This window comes from Poecile atricapillus, chromosome Z (genome assembly GCF_030490865.1).
Source record: "Poecile atricapillus isolate bPoeAtr1 chromosome Z, bPoeAtr1.hap1, whole genome shotgun sequence".
NCBI lineage: Eukaryota > Metazoa > Chordata > Aves > Passeriformes > Paridae > Poecile > Poecile atricapillus.
The window spans coordinates 102,983,245-103,010,458 of record NC_081289.1 but is presented as its reverse complement, the minus strand read 5'-3'; the positions used below and the strand labels follow the sequence as shown (position 1 = coordinate 103,010,458).

Sequence of the window (27,214 nt, the reverse complement as noted above, 5' to 3'; positions counted from 1 at the left end):
GAGCTAAAGTATTCATTATCAGTCTTTAGAAGAATTTGGCATGAAATTTAAAGTAGTAAGTTAGTGCTTAAGGAATAACTTTGAGAGTGTCAAATATAAAAATCAATTGACCCAAATAGATATTTGGCATGGCAATATTGTGCCTTGCAGGTACTTTTAATGCAGATGAGCATACTCTGGTGACAAGTCTTTTACTGATCACCATAGTAATCTGCAGCACAAACAGGAAAGTAACACGCATATGAGTTTCACGTCAAAAGGAAAGATTTCCAAAGTATTTTTGAGACACTCTCCCTTTCTTGCAGAAGCCCCTGGCATATATGTTAGATCAATGTAATAATAATACTGATAAAATTATGGTTTAATCCATTTGGCAACAAAAGGGTCAAGTGACATGAAAAAACTTCAAGCCTGCATTTATTGACACTAATAGGTTACTCTTTACACCACAAATCTGTCTGTAAGATGCAAGTGTTTTTCTAATGCAAATATAGTTTACGGAAAGGAAAAGGGTAGGCCACCAACTGAAAGAAAACATTTATTGAATCAAAGTCAATACTTTCCTTTTAATATCTACAAGCCAACACTGAACTGACTTCATTCAAGAATGAACACAATGTACAAAAAAAGTATGTCTGTTATAAAAATATGTCAATTTTTTTTCCTGGCTATTGAGCTGAAAACATTTTGGCAAGTGCAAGGTTTGGCAAGCAAATTTAAGCTATTACCAATAACAAAGATCAAATAATTTTGTAATAGTTTTGTAGTATATTTAAGAGTCATTGTTAAAGTGGCATTGGAAATACTAATCCCTAAAAAAAATATATGTATCACTGCACTGCCATGTGTTTATGCATCCAGACAATTGAACATTTCATCAGGAATCAGTATCTTTATCAGTGAATACTAACCAACCTAATTTGAACTATTCAACCAGATAAGTCACATCTACCACTGAAATATAACCTAGGGAAGGCAAACTACCTCCATGGCTGTGTATTTTATGTGTTGTTTACAAACAGAGAGAGAAGATTAAGTAGGTTCATACATATTTAAATCAACCAGACAGCTGCTGCAATGTGAAATCAGGGAAAGGATAGAAATAGAATAAAGAGTCATTTATGACAACAGTCTACATGCATATTTGCATATCAAAATGGATTTGATTAGGCTCAGATATGCCTTATTGGATGGTTTGGGTGTTTCTCCCCCATAAAAATTTCATGTAACTAGGCCTCAAATAATTGACTTCTCTAAAACCACCAGCAAGAAGCAAAAAAAGGGACCATTTATAGAGATAATCTGAAAACAGTGCAATATTAAAATGCAGTTTCACAACATGTGAAAGAAACATGCTTTGGAACCTGAGCAAAAGGCATTTTACTGACTTAGTAAAAAGTCACCCTGTATGTTGTTCTCATTGGCACCTGTTCTGCCAGATTAGTATGTCGCTCTTAGCAACTTCCATGGCCCCTAAATATTTAGTACACAGAAACTGCCAACTACTTAGAAAGGTCTGCTAAACTCTTCAGCCAAAATTGCAGGCAGTCTGACATGCTGCTACTGGAAATGACTGCACAGGTTGAAATTAAGAAAAATTGTAGAAAGAAAAAGAAGCAGCCAAACATGTTGTTCTTCTGTTTTAAATAGACTATAGCGATTCCACAACACTTAGATACGGTACTACACTGGTTTACAGTCTCAAGGTCAGCTCTTTCAAAATAAATATACTGAACATTTACAACAAATGCCTCATGAATGCAAGCTCTCTCTTTATTATTTCAAGACCAATTGGGTAAAATCTAAAATAAAGACATAACTCGGAAGCAGCTAAGTTATGAGTCCTTTTTCAGGAACAGGCATGACTTGGTGTCACAGCAAAATTTTTCAGATCTGCAGTAAGCAATTTTTTTTTTTCTTTTAGCACCAAGCAGGCCACCATAAAAAGCAACCTCACAAAGCATGCGGTCATCTACTCTGTTGATTTCGTATGAAATATTTGTGCTTGCAGGTCTCAGACCTTTCAAAAATTGGGTGAACATTAGATGACTGAAGATATTAGGGGAAACTCATTCATTTCTAAACTACTTGAATGCAGAAAAGATTAAAATACTAAAAAGCAACAGAATGTTGTGCATTAGTATTTCTGGGGAATGAGGAAAGCAAGGGTTGGTGCTTTAATTTGCCTTAAAACAACTAAAAAGTGACAACCAATCCTTAACAGCTCTACGTCCATGATACTGGTAGAGGCCAATGCGTGCATGCCACTGAAAGGCACAGTTGGACCAATCTGATAAATGGCATCATCAGAGCAGAACGGCAACTTTTCACTGGACTAATCACGAAGGGTGAACAATGAGCCATCACTTCTCTTGTCATGAGCACAGAAAGCAGTCACCAAGGCAAAAGGAAAGAAGATACAGGAATTCACATAAACCTAAAAGACAGAAAACACACATTAAACCAAGTTTTGAGAATTCTGAGTGACGATTTTCCAACTGTAATACTGCTATACATTGACTTAACACCATACATCTTAGGAACTACTGCAAAAATGGTACCATAATCACATCACAAACTTCTTCTTATGAAATTTGTTTTACAACTGACTTCACCTGTGAAGATCAGCCTACAATATCATCTTTGGTTAAAACATGCTTGAAGTCAGACTGATACAGTCAGCGCAATCTCCTGTCCATTCTGTGAAAAATCAACATTCTTATATCTAATTTTTTGCCTAGGAATGGATTTTAAAATTGGTCATCATAAAGACACAGGTTTTTATAGGGAGATAATTATTCATAAGTATGATTATTTTTCATACTGCTCTAACAGTGCCTAAAAAGCAGGATGAAATACTTACAGGTAAATTATCCCCAAGGTTATCCTGCCTTTGTATCCACGAGTTGCATTTGAACATTTGCAGATATGCCACCTCCATAGCCTCCCTTGGATTGCATCTGATTCTGAATTGAGCTGACCTGGGAATAGAGGGAAAAAGGGCAGTAGAGGAAAGAAGAAAGACTGTGAGCTGTAGCATTGTCTTGCTTCTAATTTTATTTTTTTCTCTAGGTTTAGTTTTCAAGTGCTCCTTTATAACCAGTAAAACTACATTACTTTTGCACAAGGACACATGCATCTAAAGCTTGCTGAAATTTTAACTTTGGCACACTCAGCAGAAGAGATGAAAGAAGTGGTGCTGAGGCAAAAGTTTTTTCCTCTCTCCTAAAGAAAACCGATTCATGGTTTCACTGACCCACTTGATTAATTAAAAAAAAAAAAAAAAAAAAAAAAATCTCTTACTGGCATTGATTCCACCTGACAAACTAAAATTTATCTTGTTATATGGAAAACGTTCCCTGGCAAGTACGATGAACCATAAGGTCATCATTATGTTAAAAGTATAATAGCCAACTTGAAATATCTGTATGACTAATTCAGGTCATTAAAACAGGGCTAAAGTAGGATTTTCTAAATCAAAAAAAGACCTTTTGGTTTGTGGAACATTTTTGATTTATCTACTTATGTGATGACATACAATGCTTCCCTTAATCAATACCGTTCCTTTAAATGGGCATTTATTTTTTAAACCACATTCTCCTTGAACTTCCCTGAACATAGCTGATTTCAAGGTATTTTTATCCTGATGCATATAAATACATAGAGACACACCCTTTGAGCCCCTTGTTTCATGCCCCATGTTTCAAGACATACACACCCTGATGCTTTCACTGCCTCTATCACCAAACAGAAAAGGAACCCATAGCTCTTTCCTGCTTGTGTTGCATGAGTCAAAAGAATCATGTCCAATAATCATGTGCCTGCAGGAAGACAACTTGAATCTTAAAGGTTTGAGCCTTTTTTCTCTGCATCCCACAGCATACATAACAACTACACAAAGAGTGGAAAATAACATTCATTCAAGTCTATGCCCGCAGGGCACCACTTGCAATTATTTCATCTATGCACCTCCTTCACAGAGACCTAAAACATCACTGGAAAGCTGTATTAAAACAGCACAGGAGAAATATATCCAAGCAGCTTCACGATATTCTTTGTCTACAAAGACAAAAGAAACATATATTTTTTTCCACATCAAGCAAAACACATGCACATGTATAGAATGCATCAAAACTTGTTCTTCCACGCAGTTTTTCAAACATTTGTGACAAAAGAACCTGGTTTTTTTTTTTGATCTTTATCTTCAACAATATGGCATATTGCAAGGCTATGCAAAAGACTCTGTTTTTTACATTGCAGTGCAATGTAAAACCAGTTTATACTTCGGCCTTCTGCTAAAGTAAGTGATAGAGCCACAGCAAAGCAATATTACCATCTTATTTTTCTTCAGAGAACAGTGCTCAGAGCCAATTTGCTAGTGCAAATCACATCAAATTGACATCAAAGACTATAAACTCAGTAAAAAAGCGTGCCAAAGTGTATGGGGACGTATTAAGAACTTTCATATTTTACTAAGCTGCTCATCTTCTTCACCAAGCATCTTTTGCTGCCCGTGGAAAAAAACAAAGTTTGAATTTAGTTTTTTCCTCAGAAAGTAATTAATCTACACAGAAATGTATTCACAAGAGTGAATACAGGATGCTGTTAATTTTATCTGAATGAACTCTGACTTCAGCAAAAAAGAACTACAAAAATCTCCAGGCCACATCACTCTTCAGCCTAACAACTTGCTTACAAGACTTGAAAATTTTGTAGTGCAACAAATCAACACAAATTGCAAAGGTAAAGTGTAAGTTTTTTTGAGTATTTCTAAAAGTTAGACTAACGTCTCATGTTCATGAGTCACACATGAGTTACTGCATAAGGAAGTGTCAGTCTTAAATGCAGAGCCTGCTGCCCTTAAAAGAAAGAATGGAACAAATGAAACTAGTCTGCATTAACAGTTCAGTAGCTATTTTGCGTACAAAAACTTTTGTAGGAGACCTACAACGTTAAAATTGCTGAGAAAAAGAGGTCTAACATCTGTAGGCTTATAAGGTGTCATTCTTTCTGAAGCACCCTCATTTTGAGGCTGTTTGAGCAACAAGAACTTTACTGCACTGTAAAATGCAGGTTTTGTTTTTTTTTTTCTTAGCAAAAGACGCCACTGCCTTTCTTTGATGATACGCAACAGCAACGTTCTTCTCCCTTATGTCTAATTTAGACAGGACTTAAGGATTTTAAAGATTCTGGAAAGGAAAGAGGATTGTACCCATTAAGGATCATGCAAACTGTTGTGCTGCTTATGTATGTCATTAAATTTACTTCTTCCCTTTTCTTTCCCCCCCGCTCTTTCAGCATTAGGAAACAGCACAGACAGACCTTGAGAAAGAAAACAATGGGAAACTACATGAAATACATGAGATCAAAGACTGAAGTGAAGAATATGAAGCAGCAGAAAAAAGAGATTTCACCATGGACTGTGAAAGCAAAATAGGGAAAAAAAGGGACGGGAATGAACAAGAAACAGTGCACAGAGGGCTCCTGCTGTTTAAGTACACCTCTGACAAAGAAGCAAGGCACTCTACAGAGGAGGCAAACAAAAAGCAAAATATTTCACAAATATTCTGAATAGTCAGAAAACCATTCAGTCAGAATCGTAAGGATGTGTAACAAAGAATAATGATGATGAAAAAAGGCAGAGTGTAGACAGAAAGCGAATAAAGAACCTAATTTATATGGGCAAACGGTAATTAAATTGCAGGTATTCACTATTTAGAAAAAGAAGGTATTTAGAGAAAGAAGGCATAAAGAGGTTCCTGAAGGAATATAATGTCCATACCACAAAGGAAATTTATGCAGCAGAATAATATGTGAAGGTTAATGCTGTTATCTTGGAATTTACACTGCGAAGAATTAATTTGGAGGCCACCACAGAAGAGGCAGAAAATATGCAGTGTGAGAAAGTAGAGACTTGAGCTTCTGAAGCAGGGGGAGTGGGAATGATTATTTTTTACATACAGATACTTTCATCTAGGATCAGAAAAATCTCTCTGGTCACTAGTGCAGCACATTATGCAAATGAAAAAAGAAACAAGAGAGAAAAAGCCACTTAGAAGCATTCAAAATGAAAAAGTTTATGCAGAGAGACAATAATAATTACCTACTATCTGGAGATAAATTGGGTATTATACAATACAAAGGTGAGGGCAAACAGGCAGAAAGTGAAAAAATAAAGCTTCAGGCCATCTACAAAAATCTCAAATAAGGCAGCTCAGCTATAAGAATGAGGAAGGTTCCCTCAGGAGAAACATCAAAAAAACAAAACAGAAAAAACAAAAGCCATGCTTAAAAAAAGTAATCAAACAAGCTGCTTACGTAATTATCAGTTTATTATTTCAATTTATACTGGCTTTAAATAATAATGCAATATATCACATTAAATAAGGATTTGGCTTTAAGTAAATTTTATCAAGTGGAATCTGTGTTTGGCCTTTTAACTTGCTTACAGAGGTTTCACTAGGAATCATTTCCAGTCCACACTACTTTGGTTCTGGGACAGGGTAGTGCATTTTTTGATGTTGATTTTTCTAGCTTTGCCCTTCCTCATTACATGCTGAGCTACAAAAATCTTTGTCATATCTCAATAAGACCAACTTAAACTAGTTGAAACCACAAATGACCTCCCTTGCCTACATTAAAACCAGCTTTTTTAGCTCTGCTTTCTATTCTGATATGTCTGACAGATTTTTTCCTCTTTGTCAACAAGTGTTTGTCATCTCCAAATATGTTTTCCTTTAAAGATGATTAATAAAATTAAGAAGTCTTGTTCATCTACATACAGCTGTTTTCTGTATTTTATATTATTGACCTTAGAAACAGATGGATTTCACAGAAATCTGAAGATATACAAGATACATCTATTTCCATAAGCTCATCTTCATTATCTCTCTTAGCTTGTGTTTTTTCACATCCAGAGTGCCAAAAATATTTATTGCGCCTATCTTCTACAGGAAGCCACAAAATCTTACCTGTGACACTGCTTGCTCTGGAAATAATTCACACTGCAAACAGGACTACAGAATATAGAAAAAGCTCAGCAAGAACACCCAAACATTAATTTGTGTTCACCATAAATTGAGGTAAATCAGAGTTTTACAGGAACTATATTTAAAACAGCTTGAGGCATTTAAGGTAAGAAATCTAGTCAACTATAACACACTTAGATTTTTCTATATAATACCTGAGTATATTTTCAAGTATATATCTGTTTTGGTTCATACATACAACCAGAGTGAACTTTCAGTTTAAAAAGAATTCTGTATAATTTATACAGCATCTAAAATTCATTATCAATAAATACAAGAATTAAAATAATTATATTCCATATTCTTGAATGTAAGTGTTTAGGACTTGGAACTAAAATGCTATCAGGTCATTCTTCAGTTTCATACAGGTGCTTCCTTACAGCTGAAAGACTCATTGCTTCAGCTACAACATACAAATACAGTGTTCCTACAATATGAAAAAATATGAATATTAATGTATAATATGAAATGATGTTCATCCACTCACGCTTACCGAATTCATTCCACTGAATAGGTCTCCAGATCCTACATGAGCAGTGTGAACGAAGTTTGTCGGCTCCCCAATCATGCTTCGATCAATCCGCCGTCGTCTTTTCTGAAAGGAAGATAAAGGAAACCTCTGAGATTCACTGAAAAGGCAAAACCAGTATGTGCCATAAATGCAGAAGTTAACTCAACTAAATTAAGTAATAGAAGGATATTGCATACTCTGTAACATATTTCAAGAGTCAAAAAACAGAGACCAAATTCTGAGGTTAACTGAAACACTAGTACTAACATCCTTTTTACTTGGAGGATGTGTGCCAGACAAGCACGGGTACCACTCCTAAAGTTTAGGCCAACAAAACATTTGTAAACAACCTTACTAAATTCCATATTTATTAACTGGTATTTACAATATTTCATACAGTAACTTCTGCCTATATTTGTATTTAAATAATCAGATAAAATTTGAGTAATTCAAAACAATAATTAAGGGTCAAAGCGTGTTAGAAAGGTCTATGAAGGCATTAACTTACGGAATTTCTTATTTGCATGCCCTGATGTCACTATTTGTAATACACTTCATGGCAATGTCCAGAAGAGTGCCTTGAGTTTGATCAAAGTTTTGATTTTACTGAACTCTGAACCCATACACTCAAGGTAACTTCCAGCCTGCATGATTCTCAACTGTGAGCTGAAGGGGTGCAGTGCAGCAGTAAGGCAAAATGCCAGCTCAGGGCCTCTACTGTGTGACAGAAGGCAAGAATTGCTTAACCTCTGGTTCTCAATTTTCAGAGTCACAGCTTCATTTTTTAGTAATCTAATAACATGCAATAAAAAAATTAGAGGCAGTAAAGATTTTCCCTAATTAAAGCTGCTTTGGTTGCCTGCCTCCAGCTAAGTGTTGCATCTAAAAGAGAAAAACAAGAAAGCCCTACCCTCATTTCTCAGGCTAGAGCCAGAACCTTACATAGAGCAACTCATGCAGTGTGTAGTCACTGTATGTCTATATTCTGAAAAATGCCTGCATTTGGAAAAAGAAAAAAGCAACAAAACACAGTTCCAATATCTCAGTTTAAGGCATATTGAACCAAGTACAGTTTAACAGCTAAAAAATTACTTGAACTCAAGTGAAACTTTCCCATTACCTTAAAGTTCACTTAGTCTTGTTTTTAATGACCTCTGTTTCTAACTGGCTATGAGACGGTAAGACCACACAGACTCAAGGCATGCAGGTACATGCCTTGACTGGGCTAGCTACAATTTCAATAGCTACAGATGAAATCATTATGAATCAGAGCCCACAGCTATGAGAATACATCATAGGGTTTAGCCACCAAGTACAAAACACATTTAATCCTGTCTTGCACCTTCTCCCTATTACAAAAAACAGATTTCAATAGGTTTCAATACTTTCTTGCATGCTATGAATAGCTGGGATGAGGAGGAACACATAAAAGTCTTTAGAAACAGCTAAATACAATGATCTGATCTATGCTAAAACTACTAGTCAATTCTCTAACTCCAAATAACTTTATAAAATCAATCAATCAAATAAAATATTCCAGCCATAAAAAAAAGCTGTATTTACACCATCCTGTACTGTAATATGCTGTGATGTTGACAAGAAAGACGATCTAGACAGCTGTATGAAAATACATTGCTCTAATTAAAACACTTAAAATTGTCTTATGTCTGCAGCAGTTGCCACTCTCTCTCTCTTTTAAACAAATAGCAGGTAAATGTATGTATCTAAATAATACACCCATAATTTGTTCATTTTAATAGTTTTGATGCAGAGAAGATGTAGACAAACCTAAAGATTTTAGATTTTTCTTATCTCATTTATGAGTTTTTAAGACAATTTAACTTTTTTGTGTGTGTGTAAAGTAACTTATTTTACTCCTTAACTTGTTGCTAAGATCACTGGCATGCCAGTAACAAAGTGCTGTATCTTGTGACTGACTGTAAATGATTCTCCACTAATCATCAGCTAGTCAACCAGTAACCACTAGTTAAACTGCACTGCCACCAAACCATGTCTCTTATCTTAACTGAGGTCCTTATCAGAGGCCATCAGCCCCTCATGTGCTCACCCTGACATGTGCCCACTAATATGAGCTCCATTAAGCTATGGAACAGTATTTAAGTGCAGTGCTGCAAAACAGTTCACTGTGAAAGCAAATAAAAAAACTGATTTACTTTTTTTTTCCCTGCAGGATTAACCAGCTTGCATTTACATTACCGTTTTAGGATCCTGAGAATGCTGAGAAGGCTTTTGAAGCAACTTTCCCACTTCTCACTTACCATTATTCAATATTAATTTCAGACTGACCTTGTAGTACACAAATTAAGACCTTTTTTAGCTGAAACAACTGGAAGACTAACTGATGCTCTCCCATTGCTAACAGACACTGAGGCCAATAAACCAGGTGAGCCCGGCCGGAATAGATCACAAGACATCTAATGCACATCATGACTCCCCAGTAGAAACTGTTCTGCTGTCCTACACAGCTGATCCTACTAGAAATGTGCTGTTCCTGTAAACAAGGTCTCAGCCAGAACCAAAATGACCAGTTAGAATGTGTAAAGGGACATGGGGAGCGCTGTAAAAAATCGCCTCCTTACAAGGAATGTAAGGAGAAAGCAGTAGGGGAACATGCCTGTAAAGGTTACAAAGCTTTTACAGAGGACACCATAAATATTAGCTTGCCAGGATTTTCTTTTGAAGTTGTATTTTCTGAGGTCTTGTATCTGTAAGAATACATGCATAACAATGTTTTATACACAGTAAGAATTAACACACAAGATTGTTTTTTTTGAGTAAACTGAATTTGAAAGAAGCTGAGAAGCAGCACATTCATCTCCTACTTCGGAGGAAATTAAATGTTATAATCATTTCCCTCTACCATCTGTGGCTTTCCATGCTTTCTCCTTGTGCAGCTCACAAGCCTTCTGGTTTCAATGATTTGTTATGATGAAGAACTGATTTTGTGTTCTGGGAATTAAAAGTACTGTGCTTGGGAAGTGGTCCCTGTCCTCTTCAGGGCCACAGAAACTGAGGCTGATCAGCTGAGGTAATCACCATGACTTTCAGGAGGGGAAGACATATAAAATACTTGGTGTAAGAAAGAAATAAAAAATGCTGACAAGGCTCAGCAATATTTAATCCCACTAGGCTTCACTCATACCTCAAACTGGCTGATATCATACCATAAATAATTACCATTTGAATGCATTTACACATCATTAATCTAAGTAGTAATGAAATGTGACTAAAGCTCATCTATAAAACAAATGAATGTTCATGACAATAGTGCAAAGAACTTCAACATACACACACCCCCCTGAGCATCTGTACCATCTAAAGCTTTGTTCTCAAGAAGTTTCTGACAAAACAAATAAATGGCATGTCAGCCTAACTGTGAGTCCTGTGTCCTGTATTTGAGTTCCTCATGGATATTTTTCCTAGAAGGAGGGAAACAGAAGTAGGTTCATATTATGATTAGCTAACTTGACTGTTACCTTTCTTGGCAATGTTACTAAAACACTCTGTATCAATGGACAAAAAGAAGTTTAAAATCTGTATTAAATCTTTTTCCCCCTTTGTCTTGTGCCAAAGCACTTCCCCTTTAACAAGGAGGGCAAAGGGTGACAAGAAGCACAACAATGATGAGATGAGAGGAAAAGATATGTAGAAGGATTCTGGAAGTGGAGTATGACGTGTCGTCATTTAATGGCTTTACTCAGTTTGTTCCCTTCACAAAAAGCGGAAGAATTTGGATTGCAAAGTACATACCAGGCAATCTTTACACCATGAAAAGAAAAACTGATCTTGAAGCTGAAGCAGAAGAGTGTAGGCTTGTGTGTTAAATGTCTAGAGAGGGATGGAAGTAGTCTGGAGAATCACCTAAGAAGCCTTGCTTTCAACATGCACTAGATGCAATGAAACTGGATCACATTTCAGTTACCATAGAAATGAAGTAAGAATTGATCTTTTCTATTCTTAACCTGCGAGTGATGCTCTGCACCCACATGGTAGCATTTCCTTCGAAATACCAGATCAGAAATCAGAAAGCCTCCAACAGTTGCATCACACTAAATATTTTAACCCCGCAAGTTTCTTGAAATTTTAAATAGTCTTAAACTTTTGCCTAGAAAGTTAAAAGTAGTTATATCATGTATTCAACACGCCCTTCAGCAAAGCCACAAACATTTCACTGCAATGCTGTTTTTCATAGTTCCAAAGACTATTTGTTGCAAGAAATATTTGACGCAAAACTATAATTTGTTTCTTTAAACACACAATTGCCACTGATGGGTCCAGAAGTATGTAAACTTTCCTTTTTACTCTCCTGTATTTCTGGCTTTCAGGGAAAAAATGATCATTTTTCACCATCTCCAGATTTTGTCCAGAGGTCAGGCTGCACTTTTTTAGCTCAAGCCCTTTCATAAATGACGGCAACACTTCTGAATTAGGCAGAGTAACACCAACGTCTAAAACACATAAAAAAAATTAAGTGATATGACTTAGATCTTGGGAGGCTGACAATTACTTTCCAGCTAAAAGCTGAAGCTGCAACTAAAGTCAACTTTTGTATGAAGTCCCATACAAAGATACTCCAAAGTTAAGTGCCAGCCTACATTTGTTTGGTATCAAAAGCAAAGCAATCTGTTAAGTTCCTGAAGTGTACGTTCTGCTAATTCTGCACCAGATATTTTGAGATGGCTGCTATAAACATATCAGAAATCCAAGTCTAAGTGAAATGTAAGTGACACACAGCATTGCAAAGGACCCTACAACACAAAAGTCTGTGTGGATTTTACCTGCAAATGAAAGTGGTATTGCAAGTGCAGATGAAGAATGTGCACCAAAGCACAAAGCAATACATGGTGGAAACTGAAGAAATTCAGGGGGGATGATGTATTATTGCCATATCATGAATATAAAATCTCTGAAAATAATGCTTCTTTATTAAAATTCACACATATGGCACCTTTTTCCTGTTGCTTACCCATTTATACCATTTTATAAAACAAGAAAAAATGCCAACTCTTTTTTCCACACAGAAATGTTCTGTCTGATGATGTCCTGGCTTTTTATATCTTTAGGATCTCAGTAAAGTCAACGGTGAGATACCAGGCAACAGAATACCCACTGTCCTCAATGTCTACACAAGCAACAAATCAGTGGCAGGGACAGGCTGGATCTTTGCACCTCACATTCAGAATAACAAAATTTGGTATTTAAGTCACGAGTAGTAAATCCTTGTTCTAGTCATTCTTCTCTAAAACTAACACAGCCACAGTTATGCTACTATGGAGAACTTTTTTTTTAATTAATACTTGTTAATATCATTAAGCTATCACAAGGGAAGGATCATATCCCTACTGGCAACTTTTTAGCATTTACCCAAATGTTAATGAGTGCAATTTTTAAAATCTTTTTTTATACATATAGTTTTGTCTTATTTCATATGCAGTAAAAATACATTCCACATACCATATTTATGTATTACTTAAGTTATATGAATATATAATGCATCTGAAGACACTTTTTTCTGTCATTCCATATTCATTTGTGCCCCAAAAGTGTAGGGCACAGTACAATACATTAGAAAGGAAATAACATGCTGATCTGATCTATCTAGTCTGATTTTGTGCAATGTGTTTCCAACCAGACCCACGTCAATAAGAAGTGTTCCATATATAAAATGCCAAGTGATGCATCTTCCTTTTTTTGATCAAGACTGTCTTGTCTTTAATTTAAACAATGTGCAGAAGAGGAGCTTTTGTTTAAATTTGTCACAATTTCTCCTTATTCTTCAAGACACAATTATTTTTCATGACGTATTATTTTGGCCTGATACATAATGAAGAAAAACAAAACTATGTACCATGCTTTGGCATCTCAACTGACACAGTAACAATATCAGCTTCCAAGATTAATTTTCCAGCCTTGTATCAATTGCTTCTCTAATTTCAGACTATTAAAAAAGTAAAAGGAGTGCAGATTGTGTATATCAAGGTATTAATAACACTCCACATTTGAGTGGGTTATGGCAGGAACATCTGTGGCTTTAGTGGGCCCCATTCATCTGCTAGGCTTGCCTTCATGGACTCAGCAATGCTTACTGCTGGCTGGCAGGCTCAGTAACCTTGTCAAGCTAAAAAATAGTTTTCCCCTTTCCTTAAATGAATGCTGTCATGAAACAGGCTTATCTCTCTTGGCAAATGCTAACTAAAGAATACTTAATTCCTCTCCGAAGCCTTATTCAAGAGTGAATAAATTTACTTGCTAACTCCCTACATAGAAACTCTCCCTGGTGAGCAGAGAACTGGATGATCCATCTGCACACTATGAAGAGCTGCTTTGCAGAATGGGTTTCTGTGGTCAGAGAATAATCACTTAACATTTATTGCCTCCAAAAAGTTTTCTTTTTTAGAAGCAAAAAGATGACTGTGCATTCATAAACACTAGGAAGTTACACAGTTTTTAATGCTTGTCTCCACAACATGAGGGTCAATTTTGACTGCTAGCTCAGTCATTACAATGGCATCAAATACAGTGAGAAACAATTTATTCTCTGATACTTCTTTGCAAGCTTGACTTTTAAGTAACAGTATGGCAGTTAGAACATAATGAATATAATAACTTTTAACCACATTACCTAACCCTTTGCAACACTAGGAAATCTAGTGCTAATACATCTTTCCATACTAAACCAATCCAAATCCCAAACTCTCATAAAGCAAAATATATCCCAGTAGAGCCATCACAACTGCCATTCTTATGATAGAGTAAATGCAAAAAAGGAATATGTTCCTGGTTTTCTTCTGTATCTACCTGCTACATTTGTTTTCACTATATATTTTTTTCACACTATATGGGTGCACTATCAAGACACTACATATGATAAGGATTTTTTTAAAAACTAAATAGGAGCTATCAGACTATAGGGTGTCACTGCTGTTGTGTTTGATGCTTCAGAAATAACCATCAAACAGCAAGCCTTTTTTGGAGAACTTCTGTTACCACTTATTGAAGTGCTAATTTCAGGATTACCCAATGCAAAAAGCAAACTCTTTATCTCCAAATTCACTTTGGGTTCTTTTTACCAATCAAGATTGGTGTTTCCTATCTCTTCCCTGAGGACCAAGTGACATTTCAATGATAGAACTGTTGAAACAGAGCCATTTCCTAGCTTTGTATTCAAAAACTCAGCTGAAACTTCAAAAGCAGTGCAAGCCAAAGATAAAAAAAAAAAAATAAAAAAAAAAAATCCCAAGACAGAAATCTAATGGAAGGATTTAATCAAAGTCAAGATAGTCAACCATTTCAAGATGGAGGATTTGGATGGTTAGAGTAGAAACTGAAATCCTTCACTTTATTTTCCTTCTTTGACCTTTTATACTTTCTGTATCTGCTCTGAAAAAATACCACTAGCAAGATTCCTTCTGCTGTGGCACCCATCTGATCCTCCAGACACTAATACACAGGAAGGGCTAGGTACCTGATCAGAACAGGAAGTATCAGATCAGCCTGTAGAGGTAGTTTTCTGTCCTCCCACACACATGCTGTTCTGCTTCCAAAAGAGTCCTGTGCATAGAACGTCTGAATGCGTCACAAGACAAGCTGTGGTCTGAGTGATGTGTCTGTGTTCCCAACACTGACCCATCAAAATTGCCTAAAAAGGTTGTAGTATCTTGCATCAAACTCTAAATAAGGGGGCTGGGAAGGGACAAGGGTATCCCTTGTATTTGTTTTTGTGCACTGCGTGTTTAAAGATACGTTTCTCCACACTTTCCACCCTAATTAGGAACCTAGAGACTCATGTTATAAACCACAAGAAGCATGTATGCATATAAAGCTGTAAAGCTAACACCCATCTTTGCCAACTAGATCATTAGGTAGCAAACTAACACTGTGAAACCAATGGCTGGATGAATAGGATCATCATAAAGTTAGTGTGGTATTTTTGAACAACAAAGGTTGCACATTCCCTAAACATTTCCCTGAATATTGTAGTATTTTCACTTTTCTCAGCTGTTTTAAATTTCTGAGGTTACACTGCAGAGTCTGTCACTTATTCAACCTCCAAGTACTATATAAAAGTTGATGAAAGAGATACCATATAGAGTGTCTCTTTGTCTGGAATAAAATTCCAGACAGCACTAGCATATGTTTAACATTTCAGTGTTTAATTCCGTTTTTGAACGATGAAGTGACAATGACCATTTTAAGTATAGGAGCCCACATACTCTCTGAATAAGCAAGAGTACACCTGTGAGTTTCAAATGCCTCATGTCAAAACATCTCCCACACAGAAGAAACACAGAGATGCACAACTAAGGTAGTTTACAAGATAAACTGAAATGCTAGACACTGCCTCCAAAATGCTGAATTTCAGTGACAGATTCATTCTAAAGCAGCAACATCTGATATCTAAGTCCAGGAGAATGATGTTCTGACCAATGCTGTGATCTCCATTAACTACAAGATACCAAAGCTGTTGCCCTCACTAAAACACATTTTTCTCAATCTACTACTTGGACAATTTTAATCAGATTATTTAAAGACTCCTGACTGATAAAGGATCTTGCAAACTATAGCTTCATCAGAACAGAAGCAGAAGGAAACTGGCACAGGCTTTCATGCCAGCTCTTAAGCAACAGAGGTAAGTACCAGGTCTCTGGCACACTCAGCCTTCATTAAGTTTCCAAAAGTTCATGATGCTTCATGATTTCGGTAGCTAAGGGAGTTAGGAAATTGAAACCAAGGACTGAAAAGAGATGAGTTGTTTAAAAATGTGAGCTGTTACAATGAGCATCTAATAAGCTAGTTATCAAGTGTACACTGGATTCAATTTTTACAGCAAAATCACTTTGCATGTACTGACTAGCTCAAGTGAAAATAGAAGAACGATGAAATCTGATTGTCTGAGAACCCTAGCAAAACAACTAGCAGTTCCATTCATGTATAGAAAAAAACAAATTGAGGGAAAGTAGAAGAACTGAAAATGTCAGCAAAGCTGACATCATCAAATCTTACAGACTGATTTTAAGTTTCCACTTCTCATCAAATTAATCTATTTCATAACTTTATATATCAAACTGGATTGTGTATTATCTCAAATAGCTCCTTTTTTTAGCAAATCCACCACCTTCTTGTATCTTTTGAAGTATAAGCTTTTTGATTTGTTTACACAACATTCCATTATACTATGATGATGTTAGTCATCATATGACAAAACTGGCAATTGTAGCCTATGTTTTCTAAATAAACAGGAAAAAACTGTCAGATGAGGTCAAATGACTCTGAAAGACAATAGGTCTTTTAAGAAATGTGTTTAGCTCACACATCAAAGGGAACTTGTTCAATTCCAGACACTTTAAGTTACGTAGTAAATCCAAATCCATTCCTTGGCATTAGCTAGAAAGCAGTGTCCTTTTCAAAATACACATGAGTAAAATTTTAAGATTAGATTTGCAACTTTCACCTTGGCTGTCATTTTGTACACAAATTTAATTATCCTTCTAATATTTTTTTTTTTACTACTTTGGGTGGTTTAATGTCTCTTTAATGTAATTTTTAAAAAATGTATTGAAAAACCCCCAGTAATTTAAAAAATCACACTGGTTTTATACCGCAGTAACTATACTGCTTTAATGTCTTTGGCCTGTGAAGTCTGACAGCAGATGAACAGGTAATCAATTAAAGGACAGTCGAACATGATGAAAGCAACAAATCACACACTCAGAGAATAGTCTGGATTGGAAGAGACTTCAAATGCCATCCTCTGCCCCACAAAGTTTCAATCCCCCTCTCAACACCTTCCACCAGGCCACAAGTCCAAGTGCTCCAAGTCCTTGGCAAGGATGTGGCAGCAACAACTTCCCCGTGCACCTTGTTCCAGTACCTCACTATCCCCACAGTAAGTAATTTCCTCCTAATATCCAGTCTAATTCTACCTTCTTTCATTAAAAGCCATTCCCCCTTGTCCTACCACTACCTGCCCTTGCAAGAAGTCCCTTTCCAGCCTTTGTAGGCATCCTTGTCTGTAATACCAGCTTTAGTTTCTCAGCAAAAATCAGAACTGTACATAAACATATTAACTCTATCCTTACAGCTGCCCAGCTGAGTCACTTCCAACTGTCTAGCTGTTGCTTGGACCAAGTGCTTACTACCAGCCTGCGCAGAGGAAGTTAATCACCCAAACTTCAGAGTCAATCCAGATCTATGACACGGATAAGGGACAAGAACTCTGCTGTACAGGACACAGGAAGAGAAACTGAAATAGTGGGTTTGTTCACCTGTAAGGAAAGAGACATCTCCTTTTGGCCTCAGTGGTCTTCTACTACAAATATAGAGGGAACAGAAGACAGCCTTGAAGGTGCACAGAAGCAGCAGCTTGGGAAGCCACAGACCAAAGTTACAACGTAGAAAACACTGATAAAACATATAATACAATAAACAGTTATGAAGGTGTTCAAACACTGGACCAAAACCCCAGTAAACTTGAATGTCCATCCTTTGAGTTCCCCAGAACACAACTGGTCCTGCCCCTGCAAAAGTGAAGTCTAGCTGGTTCTGCTTTGAGCAGCTGCATTGCACCAGATGGCATCCAGAGCTGTCTTGTCATCTAGACTACAAGCCTCTAGCTTCAGATGGTGATGAACAGCAGGCTGCAACCGACTTTCATGTATATTCTCCCCCTGTAACCAAAAATGATAGCAACATAAAACAGAGGTTAAATGAATGATATGAGGACTCACCATAGTACAAACCTTCCAGAAACTTCTAATAGCTTCTTGTAAAAATAAAATCCCAAAGTTTTGGTAAGAACATGCCATGAATCATGTATCATGTTGAGCTTTCTTTCCATTCACTTACTGACCTTCCCCAACAAGAACACAGGAAATACCTGAAGGATCATCTGGCATGATGAAAGCTGTAGTTCCTCATAGACACTGCCAAGATTACAACATGTATCCCTTCCTGCTCGGCCAAATCAATGTCTCTTTACCCCTCAGGTGCAACACAAACAAAAGCCCTCAATGTGCTCAAGAACACTGAGTATTGAAACAGTTTTGTTAAGAAATTATCTTCCATGCTGTAATAAGACTTCCTAGAGCTAGCTGACTAATATAAAGAGGTCTCCTATGTGCTGTGTGCGCAGGTGTCTGAACACATTTGCATCTTGATGGAGTGCATAGGGTACATAATATGCAAGCCTTCTGTACTCCTTTGTACACTCTGCATAATCTTCTACATCAGAATGATATGCACATACCAAATTCCAGTGCAGAGAAGTCAAGGAACAAAAAATTAACTGAAATATTATCTCCAACCAGGCCACTGTCAGAAATAGGATCCTCACACTCACCATACAAAACCAATCCCTAAGTCTCACACTTTCTTTGGACCAGCTAAAGAATCCTCTGAAAGTCATGCCCCTAAAGGCATGGCCATATGTTCTCACAAGCCTGCACACTGTGATTCACCTTTAACTACGACAATAAATCAGGGCCCACGTGGTATTTTCAGAAAATCTCTTTATGCAACTCACTGTAATTCCCTTACTGGGAAACAATGGATTTCCCTGAGTTATGGCACTGTTTATTTTTCAGCAGTAGGATTAATGAGTGGAAGATGTGTTTTGCTGCAGGCAAAAACAAAGCCACAATATTTAATAGCAATGTCCTCAGGAATCAACACACATAGTGAACTCATGCGTTTTTAAACACCTCTGTGAGTATCATCTTAGAAACTTAGCATTACTTTGCCCAGATAGCAGCAGTTTCTTGTTTATACATCTATATCTATATATATATATCTCTGTGCAAGAAAATACCTGAATTTTCCTGGTTTTCTAATGATGTACTGTACTACTCACTTCTCAGTGAAATTTTATCAAAATGAACTTGCTCTAAATGTAGATACCTTATGGTTTTTTTGCACAAGTCCCTTTTTAAGGGAAGTAATCCTATTACAGAGACACACTCCTGACAGCTCACCTTTCTGGAGATCTTCTGATTGGCATCTCCTTACCAAGTTATTTGTCATCTGAGTGACCTCAGCATTGTCTCAGGGTTGTCCCTGCTGCTCCAAAGGCATACTGATCAGTTACATCCTCAGCATGTGTTCTCTCACATGGCCTTGGATACCCTGATTTGCAGTAGGGAAGAATAATTCCTAAGTACAGAATCAAAAATTTCCTTCAGTGGCCATCCCATTTCTTGCTCCTGTGAAGACTTCTGCAAAGGTCCCAGATTTGACTTTAAGCCAAATTCAAGTTCATCCAGTTCATTTTAGGCAAATCATTTTGTAAAAAATGCATCCCAAAATACATTATGTGTCACTCTGTCTTTGCTTGTGCTTGAGGCATCAAAGAAAAAGAAGTTAGAACCTACACAGGGGAAGCAGGAACAGCCTCCCATGTTCTTCCCATACTATGAAAAATAGTCATACATTTACAAGGTGATCTCACTAGTGAACATAGAAATGATGACACTATACACAAAATTATAAAAATACAACAAGTAGCAAAGACAATTTAGCAAGGGATAACCCAATAGGTATTTTAGAGATGCTTGCACATCAAGCCCACACACAGTATGGCTAGAAGAATCTCTGGAAGAGTAGCCTACCAGTAAGTCTTAAGGAATGTTCAAATCAGCAGCTGTGCTTAAGATTTAAAGTATCTTTCTGCTCATATGCTTTTGATATATTCAGAATAGTAACTGACACAGAGCAGCAACACAAAAGCCTATACCTGATGTGGGGCAAACATCCCCAAAAGACAGAAGGGAAGTTGTTCAGGAACTGATTAACAAGTTCCAACAGAAGCATGGCAGCAAAGGAGGAGCAACATGGTGTGCCATTGAAAATCTGTAGGTTCAAAAGACAGACAAAGACAAAAGGCCATTGTGCAGGAAAACTGGTCAAGCACTGTAAGCCTACATATTTTATTACAACAAAGAACATAAAAAGGAAGCCCTTTCAAGAAATGTCCTGCTTTCCTTGGCAATACAAAGGAATCTCTACTTCCTTGTCCAGTGTCCCATCAAAAGGAAAACACCAGTTCCAAACACGCTCAGACCGTTTTATGTAGTCTTGCTGAGGCATGCCACAATTCCACAGGTCTTGAGTGTAAACAATCATTACTATTTCAATTTCATCAACTAAGGACATTACCCCATATTCCTGACTTATTCATCCCATTCTACTCCTCTAAATTCAGTGTTATTGAAAAGATGTATTGAGGAGCAGAAATAGCTTCTTACTCTTCCACTAGCTGCACTACAGAAATTTTGTAGTCAGGTACATTCACTAGTCATAATTTACTGCTAGACTCACAAGTAGTCAACAACATCACACCCTCATTCTTACAGGTAGTGGTGGCTGTTAATACTATTCAGGAGAACCTTCCTACTTACTAATCCATTTCTGTCGCAAGCCTATCCTTCCTTATTCTGCACCAAGTTATCCATGATAAACCTATTCCTGCAAAAGCAGATTTTCTATTATTGTCTATGTCTCTTACTTGCATAATTTTTGATACCCTTACATACAATACCTTCAGCCTTATACTGGCAATTCTGAAGCTGGATTCACTGTAGAAATCCAGAAAATATACAGTGTGGTTTTCTCAGTGTGTCAGATCTAGTGATCTTGCCAGAATAAAACCAAATACTGGAGCTTCTTATGACAGGAAGAATGGGAAAGCATGGTTCTTAAACAGACGAAGAAGCTTTGGCATTGCAACACTGAGCACCATGAAGATATTTAAGATTCCTCCAGGTTCATGAGTTACTGGCAGGTACAGGGCAACTGCTTCCCACAAGTGTAGTCAGCCTCCAGCAAAACCAAGATACATCCAACATTAGCTTTTTGGCTACAGATTTACAGTGACTGGCAGTTGAGGTCAGAATGAACAGCAGAAAGAACAATTAACATACACAGCAGAATCATGTTTTCTGAAAGAGCTGCAGGCTGGGAATTTCTAAATAGGCTGCACCATAATAAATGTAGAATATTTATAGTAAATATTTTTCATTTTACTCCTCAGCAAATGGAACCATGTGATTAAAAAAAAAAAAAAAAGGACATAACTCCATCTTACTAAAACTAGAGCTATGAATACAGAAGTGAATAGCAATTTTTGACTAGAACATATCGACTGTTCCTAAATGAAAGAAAAACACCAACAACTAAGCTAAAATATTGCCACCACCACTCTGTGTTTCATAACCTGAAACAGGTACCCTTTACTAGTACACAGGTTTTCAGTGGACTATGGCACCTACGCCAAGTAAAAAAAAAGTCTTGAGCCACTAGCTTGGCAGCATGGCAACTGCCAAACCTTGATTATATCTATTTTAAGAGTTCCCTAAGTCACACAGTCATCAGGCTACACCACTCAGAAACATGCTTCCATAATCAAGACACAGAATTTACAAGAATTTAATTTTCTTCCCAGATTTCCTGCATGGTTTCTGTGCCTTAACCTTGCTTCAGCATCTCACCAGGTTTCCATGAAGATCTGTTGGTGTCCTTGAACAATGGCATTATATGTAGCCACATATAACTGCTGTCATGTACAGAGATTGACACGTGCTTCTCAACTCTGGTTCAGTTTCAGACTATGGAGAGATGTATAATTTAAGACAAGAAGTGACTCTGGTTTTCTCTGTAACACCCTTATAGACAATTTTAAACATAATTTCTTAAGCTTTGAAGTTCATTTTAACACATACTTGGGTTTTGTCAAAACTCAAGGGAAAACATCCTCCACTCAAGAACACTACAAAGCTGCTTATTTTCCAGCTGCAAAGCTAAAAAAAAAAATCAGGATTCAGCATTATCATGACACTCAACACACCCTCTTAGGGATTACTAGATGAAAATATAGAGAAATTCAACCCTTTTTTCCCTTCCCAATGGTTTCCTAGCAAGGTTTACTTTCAGTCCACTCTTCTGTGTTCATAAATTGTATAGTTACAGTTAATTTTGCTTTTAAGAAACTAAACCACATAAACTTGCATAAAACCACAATACAAAACTTAGATGTGACTGTTTATCTGGGATAAAAGCACAAACTATACCACAGTCAGTGCATCTTACAGCATTTCTTGTCTTAGGCATTATAAAAATAAGTTCCTGCTATGTTTGGTCATAAAAAATAATTTGTCAGTAATACTCACCCCTGCAATGCCTGCAGAGCCAACATTACTAAGAATCTAAGCTGAATTCTATTCCTTCTTGGGCATGACCAAATTATTTACTAAATTCCAGTGAGCTGAACCAGAGGGATTGTTCACGGAAAGCTTACTGTTCCAGTGTGGGAAAAAGATTCAGCTTGACTCTCTGAACACAGAGGGAGCTTGTACAGCTAGCAACTGGAACGTCAACAGTGATTTCTTGTAATAGTCAACCCCTTGATGTACATTTTAGTGATCAACAAACAACTCTAGGGTAAAACAGGTTTTTGAGCTGTCTCAGAGCATTCTTAAAAGGCAAAGCGTGGCTGGTCTTTTTTGACAAAAGTTACACCAATACCAAATAAAATCTCACTCCCTTTATATATATATTTTTTTCCCTTTTCACTGGGGAATAATGTGAGCTGACTAATTCTGTAACACTAAATTACATGAATTGTTATGTAATGTAAGGTACTGTAGGGTACCTGGTCGCTTTTCCTATCATCAAGATATATTAGACTGGTGTAAGCTACTTAGTTTTCTCTGACCAAACAGAGCGAACATTACTTACACTGGTGTCTAGTTTAGAGGCACTGAGAAACAGACAAAGATATTGCAAAACAGGATTTTGGTGACATGAAACATGCTACTATATAAAAGGAGGATAATTTCACTGTATCAGGGGATGATCAAGACACTCTCACATTTGTAAGTGTTACAGCATATGTTTTACAGCACTTATGTCACATGATATTGGTCCATTCAGAAACCCTTCTTGCTTTATAATCTCATTAGACACAAAAAAGCTATTTACAATGAACACCAGTAAGTAAAAAAACCCAAACAACTAAAAACATGTAATCCAGAATTAGGATAATCTGTTTTAAAATGTAGCTAAAATAATTTTTTTACTTAACACCCAAGATGAGCTGCCTTCAAAGAAAATCATCATGTTTATACACATGCCCCATAGAAACTACTAAAAAGCATCCAAGAGTATCTTGGCATTCAGTTGGATGGACACAAAAAAGAACCTAAAGCAAACAAAAAACCCCATCAACTAACCAACAACAAAAATAAAACCCCCAAAACAGAAAAAACAAAAAAACCTACCTCTACCACCACCAACACCCCCCCAAACCAACAAAAAAACACAACCAACCAAAACAGACCAAAAGAAATCAACTAAACAACAAAATCCAACCCACAATGTAACAAATATTTTCAAAATCAGAAAATAGGTATTTGCTATGTAGAAGAACCTGAAGTTTACAGCCTGCAGAAATCCCCACAGTGTTCAGCTGTTTAACCCCTAAATCAGCTAACATGTACCTATCTTCCTGCCTCAGTCAGTTTTTTTGTCAGGTTTTAATCTAGGTGTGTATGTATGAAAAGGTGTAAATTTTCTCTTTATTGTCTTCTCTATGGAGGAACAATTTAATAATGGAAATATTGGCATTTTATTCCTGAATTTAAAAGGTCAGCTGAATCTTAGTGACATGAGATGCATGGCACATGGTTTGTTCCCTTAAGGGCAGGAGTATGCAAAGAGGCCTCAACTGAGTAATTTCTAGTTTTCCAGGAGTCAGTTTAATCCATGCTTTCATCACGACCACATCTTTTAAAGGTTTTAAAATAGTTTTTGTAAAGCAATAATTAAGTACCTCTCACACAAATCTTGTTTCTTTATTCCCTGAAGTACACACATTGCAGCTTTTTTCCTTCCTCCCCCAACCTCCCTTTCTTTGCATAATGAACCCAAAAGTAATTTAATTTCCATAGTTTAGTTCTGATGTTAAAAAGAGAAAACATGCATTTGATATTCTTCCATGGAGAGTAGAAGGCCTGTAAGCTCTTTTGCCTGCTACTCTGTGGATCAGCATGCCTATTCTTGTGTTGGCATTTTTCCACTCTTCACAAGTTCAGCAATGCCAAGCTGCTGCCACAAACGCAAGCAGTCCTATGCACAAGTTGCCTATGTGCACATGCACATATATGTGTATGCCTTTACATATCCTAGCAGATTTACTTGGAATTGTGCCTGGCAGGATTTATTGTCCCATTTTAACAGTAATCCATCTCAGACCACCATCTGAGAGCCTAGGAATTAAATGGGGTTTTAGTAACTGCAGAACAACAAGCTGCATTTAAAGTAATATTTGTTCCAAACATAGTTAAACAGGACATGTCCTATATAGATTTTACTCTAGTCTTTCAAGAAACCTACTTCAAATGGATTTTAGCTTATAAGCCACCTACATTTAAAATACATACCATAACAGTAATATTTTCCATAAATTGATATGGAACTCCAACTCCCAGTTGAACATAGGCAATGTGCACTATCTTTACGCCATTTAATCCCCAAAAGCATCAGCTTTTCACAAAATAAAAAGCATGCCAGAAGATAAGATTTATGCAAATATATATAATGAGGTAAAGATTAACAACTACATTTCATGTATGTCCCAATTTTTCTATTCTTTCCTAATTTCCTAATTTAAGGTTCTGAAGCCACTGACGGCCCAACCATGCAGCTCTCCAAATAACCTGCCTGACATCTTCCAGCTGTAAAACAAGAATTGCAGTATTGAACTTTCAAATGAGTCAAGCCTGAATTGCCAGAAAGCAAAACTCAGCATCAGTGACAGAACTGGAGGGTTTCAGCAAAGGTGAGACTTGAACCTACTTGGAGCCCTCTGAGGCCAGAATAAAAGAAAGCTGAATTTCCAGAGCATTTACCTACACTCAGCAGTCATGACACACTTCCCACGGGAATTTTTTTTTACTTTTTAAGTAAGTACAATACTTTCAAAGGTCACAATTTCTTTTAACATACTTGAAGCACCAAGCTCTGTGTTACACCATATCCCACTCAGAGAGGTGGATGTAAACCACAGGGAATGCAGACACTGATAAGCAATAAACAATAACTCTCTCCTTCTATGCACTGTGATGGGATGAGATCTGTATGTCTGGTCCAGAGATGGAAAACTCCAGCTGGCTGAACAGTAGAGGGTGAAATGCCACCCTGTGTCAGCAAAGAAAGGGGTGTCCAGGCAAACTTGCAAAGACAAATCACAATCTGGTCTCAATTAATTTCTCAATCTCTGGAGATAAGGCAGCCACATACCACCTTGAAACCATCTTGTGCAGATTAAAAACACATAAATCATAATGCAGTCCTGCCAAAGATAAGACAAACTAAAGCAGTCTGATTTGAGAGCATCCCAGCACCAAAACTTATGAACTATGAAGTAAGTAGTTCTTTACAATACACTATCCAGCAGAACATCAAGGGTGGTTATGTTCACCCTGAAAAAGTTATACCACAAGCCAGAGAAAAGCAATTAAGACCTTGCCCATGAGAAAGACAACATATTATAAACCCAGACTATTTTCTAAGCCTAAATGAGCTGAATTTACAATTGCAATAAGAGAGATAATGCAGGTGAAACAATTTTTTAAAATCCCATCAACCTCATCCCTTTTGATATCGAGTCACTTTCAGAGCATGACATATTAACAAATCACTCAGTGTTACACATTTATGTGAGAGTAAACACAAAGAGAGATGGTATCTTTCCTTAGCTACAGTTAACTATAGCAGTCTTGAGGATACATCCAAGTAACTGAAAAACTCTCCAAAATGATTTGACAAACAAAAAATACCCAATGGGTACGGAGAGTCATTACTTCCCTGAATCTTCATCTGAGTGCAGTTGACAGCTTCAGCTTTTCTTCCCTGCCTCCACTGCTCTATCCTACTCACTCTGGAGAATATCCTCCTGTGGCAGGATATTAACCCAGAATTACAGAAGTCAGCATTTTAGAGTGATCAGCTAAGCCACTCCGAAGACAAAGGCAAGAAGATAATTGCAAGTGATTACCTATTAAAGTCTGTGGCTTAATGGGTATCTTATAAATTCAGGATCTTTGAGAACAGTCAAGAATAGCATTATTTTAAGTAAATGGGAATTTTGGTATTGTGCATATCTCATGCATAAGTAAGTTTTATGACAGGAACTGCAGAACCAGAGGTTTGAGGAACAGACTGAAAAAGCAACACTTTCAGCATTGTGAAATTCTAATGTTGGGAATCATGTAAGAAAATGTAAGTTCACGCAAAGATCTTCAAAACAGCAGTCTAAAAATACCTATTTTTTCAGTTGCATATTGGTCTTAAGAATTATCACCAACAGAATATCTGAGATCCATTTAAGAAAAGTTACAATAAAAATAAAGTAAGATTTCAGCAGAGGAAGCTTCTAGTCTCAATACTCCCTTTGATATCAGAAGCAGTTAATACCAAAAGGCTGAACATTTAGCTTCAGGGCAATGACTGACTTCTCCATTCACTAACACAAAGAATACTTCCAAACAGTGCTGGTGAAAGTGCACATCTCTCAGGCTATGTCCAGATTACCCCTGCCTCTAGCTGTTGGTAAGTAGAAATGCCCCTATATCTTCATGCTTCCCCATCTCCCCTACTTGGGCAT

General features: G+C 36.9%; 1 protein-coding gene across 11 annotated transcripts in view; it reads right to left on the bottom strand.

The window, feature by feature from the left end:
* Window positions 1-525: 525 nt before the first annotated feature.
* Window positions 526-27,214, bottom strand: part of CDC42SE2 (CDC42 small effector 2) — an 81,142-nt gene continuing 54,453 nt past the window's right edge. For all 11 annotated transcript variants that reach the window (XM_058826990.1, XM_058826985.1, XM_058826991.1 and 8 more), the window contains 3 exons: window positions 7,522-7,623; window positions 2,864-2,981; window positions 526-2,437 (listed from right to left, as the gene is read on the bottom strand). In XM_058826990.1, the coding sequence (XP_058682973.1) occupies window positions 2,883-2,981; window positions 7,522-7,623 (201 nt within the window). In that variant the 3' untranslated portion in view covers window positions 526-2,437; window positions 2,864-2,882. The remainder of the gene's footprint in view (window positions 2,438-2,863; window positions 2,982-7,521; window positions 7,624-27,214) is intronic.